The sequence below is a fragment of the Salvelinus sp. IW2-2015 genome, unplaced genomic scaffold (assembly GCF_002910315.2).
Source record: "Salvelinus sp. IW2-2015 unplaced genomic scaffold, ASM291031v2 Un_scaffold4246, whole genome shotgun sequence".
NCBI lineage: Eukaryota > Metazoa > Chordata > Actinopteri > Salmoniformes > Salmonidae > Salvelinus > Salvelinus sp. IW2-2015.
This window is the reverse complement of record NW_019945517.1, coordinates 29,455-34,518: the sequence shown is the minus strand read 5'-3', so window position 1 is coordinate 34,518 and position 5,064 is coordinate 29,455. Positions and strand designations below refer to the sequence as shown.

At 53.5% G+C, this 5,064-nt stretch overlaps 1 protein-coding gene across 1 annotated transcript in view; it reads right to left on the bottom strand.

Moving 5' to 3' along the window:
* LOC112077067 (uncharacterized) overlaps positions 1-3,907 on the bottom strand; it is a 9,474-nt gene extending 5,567 nt beyond the window's left edge. Inside the window, exons 1-4 of the mRNA XM_070441556.1 lie at positions 3,833-3,907; positions 1,403-2,190; positions 1,187-1,284; positions 185-383 (exon numbers count right to left, since the gene is read on the bottom strand). Coding sequence (XP_070297657.1) covers positions 185-383; positions 1,187-1,284; positions 1,403-2,190; positions 3,833-3,907 — 1,160 coding nt within the window. The remainder of the gene's footprint in view (positions 1-184; positions 384-1,186; positions 1,285-1,402; positions 2,191-3,832) is intronic.
* Positions 3,908-5,064: the final 1,157 nt, after the last annotated feature.

Here is a 5,064-nt window from a genome sequence, read left to right as displayed (position 1 = left end):
CAAGAATGAGGCGGTTGGGAGCGGGGGACTCTCGCAAAAGAAGAGGGTGAAACGGGGATAAGCCCCATGAGACGGAAGACGTCACAGCAAGGTAGGGAGAATGAGGGGGTTGCTTCGAGCGATGGAACAGGGTTGGGCACGAAGGAGCGTGGGCGTGAAACGAGGGTTGGAAAGCGTGCCGGACCCACGGGGAGACCCCGAGCGAGCGCTCGGGAGGAAGGGGGCGAGAGACACCCGTATGGCAATAGGAGCCAGGAGAGACGTAAAATGATGGGTGGAGGGAGAGATAGGCTGAGCGTAGGATGGCGAAGGGTTGGTGCCCAAAGGGTAGAAAGTGAAGAGCGGGCTTGTGTAGCGAGAGGGGGCGACGGATAGGGTAGGGTCTGTACAGAGCACGGGGAAATGTGAAGAGCTTGAGGACAGCCGAGGGGGCGCAGGGGGCGCAGGCGGGCAATAGAGGAAGTTAGTTAGAGAGAGGTGGCTAAGTTGAGAGGTCTGGAGTGAGGTGTTTTTTGCGGCGTATTGAGGAGTTAGGAAGGAGTGAGGCCAACAAGAGGGAGATTTGACAGGTAGGGCGTGAGTGAGGGCTCTCCATGCAGGAATGAGGAGTTCGGAGGAGAGACTCGAGGTGAAGAGGCTGCGATAGAGAGCAGAGCGAGGAGGGTTAGAGCGGTGAGACTGACGGCTCAACTAGGTTTGGAAGAGGACGGGGTGGACAGGGAGGGGTATGAAAGGGTGGGCAATGAGAGTCGTGTGTAGTGGATTTATGGTGGGCGCTCAAGAGGGGTTGGAGTCCCTCCTGCCTTCCGTTAACCCTTTTGAGGACACGGGGTTGGCCATCCATGAGGGAGTGGAGGTTGAAGAGACTAGGGTTAAGGGCAGAGGGATTTTTTGCCGCCTTAGGGAAAAAAAGACGAATGAGTGGTTGTGAAGAGAGAGGGGGCAAAGGATGGAAGAGTTAGTAGGAGGAGTGGGTGAAAGAGGCATTCACAGGGAGGGTGGAGGCGAGGTTGGAGGAGGTGGAGCAAAAAAGGAGGGATTAGCGAGTAGGAGTGTGGTGAAGAGTGCTTGGCAGAGAGGGGGCGGAGGGTTTGGTAGGTAGAGGTGGGCGAAGAAGGGGTTGTAGGAATGGGAGAGCAAGAAGAAAGGGAGGGTTGGTAAGATAAAGGTTGGCAGCAGGAGGGACTATGGTTGGGAGAGTGAGGCGATATGCGAGCAATTGAGGAGTGTTCGATGTTCAGGGTGGGCGGTGCAGGGTTGGAGCGACGGGTTGGCAAAGAGGGCCTTTGGAGCGATGTATAGAGATCGGATGAGAGGCCGTGTGTCGAGGAAAGGTGTAAAGGTGACGTGGATGAGAGAGATTGGAAGTGAAGTCAGGCGCGGCCCCAGAACTGCGCAGAACCGAACACCAATGTGCGAGGGGCGAGGAGGGTTGGAGGAGGTGGGTGAAGAAGGGTTGGAGGAGGGGGCGAGGAGGGTTAGAGGAGGTGGGCTTTGAGGTTTGGATGGGTTTGGCGATGAGGGTTGGAGGAGGTGGGCAAAGAGGGTTGAGGTGGGCGATGAGGGTTGGAGGAGGTGGGTGAAGAGGGTTGGGAGGGGGGCGATGAGGGGGGAGAGGGGGGGCGAGAGGGATGGAGGAGGGGGCAAGGAGGGTTGGAGGACAGGGGGCGAGGAGGGTTGGAGAGGGGGCGAGGACGGTGTGGAGGAGGGGGCGATGAGGGTTGGAGGAGGGGGGCGAGGAGGGTTGGAGGAGGGGGGCGAGGAGGGTTGAGGAGGGGGCGATGAGGGTTGGAGGAGGGGTGAGGGAGGGTTGGAGGAGGGGGCGATGAGGGTTGGAGGATGGGGTGAGGGGGGCGATGAGGGTTGGAGGACGGGGCGAGGAGGTTGAGGAGGGGGCGATGAGGGTTGGAGGAGGAGGCGAGGGAGGGTGGAGGAAGGGGGCGAGGAGGTTGGAGGAGGGGGGCGAGGAGGGTTGGAAGAGGGGGCGAGGAGGTTGCGAGAGGGGGCGAGGAGGTTGGAGGAGGGGGCAAGGAGGGTTGGAGGAGGAAACCGAGGAGGGTTGAGGAGGGGGGCGATGAGGGTTGGAGAGGGGGGAGAGGGTTGGAGGGGGGGGGTGAGGAGGGTTGGAGGAGGGGGGCGAGGAGGTTGGAGGAAGGGAGGCGAGGGTTGAGGAGGGGGACGAGGACGTCCCTGAGTACATCAAAAGACCCGGATCAGGGAGATGTCACACCTTTACCACTCGCAACACAACACTGAATTATTTTGAGTGTGTCAATGTGTGTCCATATGCGTGTGTCTGTGCGCATGGTGCGTGCATGTGTGTACGTGTGTGCTTATGAACACTGCCTCTCCACAGCAACATGCAGGCACACACACACGCACACAGATACACACAGACCGGGAGCTGTAGCTGTACCCTAGCTGGTTGGAAGATAACCAAGGCTGTTGGTGCTGAGAGGAGAGAGGAGAGAGAAGAGAGGAAGGAGAGGAGAGGAAAAGAGAGAGGAGAGAGGAAAGCCCTTGAATGGAGTGTGCTGACTGCAGTCCACGCCTACTCCCATCATCACTGATACATAAAGCTGTCTCTTTGCTGCCTAGTTAATGTGTAATCATTAGTTCAACTGTCACCCTGACTCTGGCTCAGTGGTCTGGTGGGAGGAGATGAATGAACAGTATCAAACTAATAATGGAAATCATGTGTTATGATCACTTTTCCATTTATCCATTTCAGCCATTACAATGAGCACATCCTGCAATATCTCCCCCACCAGCCACTATGCTCTGGCTCCACATCAGCCTCTGAAACACACGAATTGTAATTGGACAGTCGTTTTATGCTGACCAGGTTGATTGATGCCCTGACCAGTTCTCATGTGACCGCACCTGATCTGACCAGAAGTGACTGTGAGCTGCCGAGTCTCTAGTACCCCCTGATCTGACCAGGTGACTGTGAGCCCTGCAGTCTCTAGTTACCCTGATCTGACCAGGTGACTGAGACCTGCAGTCGTCTGATACCCCCTGATCTACCAGGTGACTGTGAGACCCTGCCAGTCTCTAGTACCCCTGATCTGACCAGGGACTGTGAGGCCTGCCAGTCTCTAGTACCCCTGATCTACCAGAGTGACTGGGAGCCCTGCCAGTCTCTAGTAACCCCTGATCTGACCAGGTGTGCTGCGAGCCCTGCCAGTCTCTAGTACCCCTGATCTGACCAGGTGACTGTGAGCCCTGCAGTCTCTAGTACCCCCTGATCTGACCAGAGTGACTGCGAGCCCTGCCAGTCTCTAGTACCCCCTGATCTGACCAGAGTGACTGTGATCCCTGCCAGTCTCTAGTACCCCCTGATCTGACCAGGTGACTGTGAGCCTCGCCAGTCTCTAGTACCCCCTGATCTGACCAGGTGACTGTGAGCCCTGCCAGTCCTAGTACCCCCTGATCTGACCAGGTGACTGTGGAGCCCTGCCAGTCTCTAGTACCCCCTGATCTGACCAGGTGACTGTGAGCCCTGCCAGTCTCTAGTACCCCTGATCTGACCAGTGACTGTGAGCCCTGCCAGTCTCTAGTACACCCCTGATCATGACCAGGTGACTGTGAGCCCTGCCAGTCTCTAGTACCCCCTGATCTGACCAGGTGACTGTGAGCCCTGCCAGTCTCTAGTACCCCCTGATCTGAAATTCATTACCTCTCACTTAGCCAAACCACGCTTTTTTTATCCTGATGTCATTTGAGGAAGACACGATGACACGGTGGATCAAGAACAAGACGACCATCAAACCTCCTGCCACCCGTTAGAAAACCTGTTGTTGCCATAGCGTCACTCACGTACGTACCTGACGTTGTCATGACGCTGGATGTAGATCTTATGAAAGATCCTCTCGGGCGGCTTCAGGAAGTCCTCCTTCATCTCCATGGCAACGTTCCTGGGCAACAGGCTCATCAGGAGGCGCTCCTAAAGCAGGAGTGGGAGAAGCCGAAAGACAGAGTGGGTGGAGGTAAATTATGAAGTCATATTATGCAAAAGTAAAAAAACGAACTCATTATTAATAGTATGCCTCCCAAATTACACCCTATTTCATAATATAGTGCACTACATCCGCCCATGTCGGACACAGCCCTAGCCTCCAGAGGTTACAGCAGCAGAGGTCAAATGGATGCATTTTGATCAACAGCATTACAGTAGCCTACAATAGACATACATACAGGTAACTGCCAAAATAAAGGAAACACCAACATAAAATGTCTGAATAGGGTGTTGGGCCACCACAAGCCAGAACATCTTCAATGCACCTTGGCATAGATTCTACAAGTGTCTGGAACTCTATTGGAGGGATGCGATACCATTCTTCCATGAGAAATTCCATCATTAGGTGTTTTGTTGATGGTGGTGGAAAACGCTGTCTCAGGCGCTGCTCCAGAATCTCCCATAAGTGTTCAATTGGGTTGAGATCTGGTGACTGACACGGTTGAGATCTGGTGACTGAGACGGTTGAGATCTGGTGACTGAGACGGCCATGGCATATGCTTTACATCATTCTCATGCTAATCAAACCATTCAGTGACCACTTGTGACCTGTAGATGGGGCATTGTCATCCTTTGGGGGCATACCATGGTAGCCAAAATAATAGCCAGAAAATGGCCTGACCAGCATTTTAATACATGACCCTAAGCGTGATGGGATGTTAATTGCTTAATTCACTCAGGAACCACAACTGTGTAGAAGGACCTGCTTTCAATATGCGTGTATCCCTCATTTAATGTTTCCATTATTTTGGTAGTTACTTGTGTACATACAGTGCATTCAGAAAGTATTCAGACCCCTTGACATTTCCACATATTGTTACGTTACAGTCTTATTCTAAAATTGATTAAATTAATTTTGTTCCTCATCAATCTACACACAATAACCCATAATGACAAAGCAAAAACAGGATTATAGAGAAAGAAAAATCCTGATTTACATAAGTATTCAGACCCTTTGCTATGAGACTCGAAATTGAGCTTAGCTGCATCATGTTTCCATTGATCATGCTTGATGTTTCAACAACTTGATTGGTGTCCACCTGTGG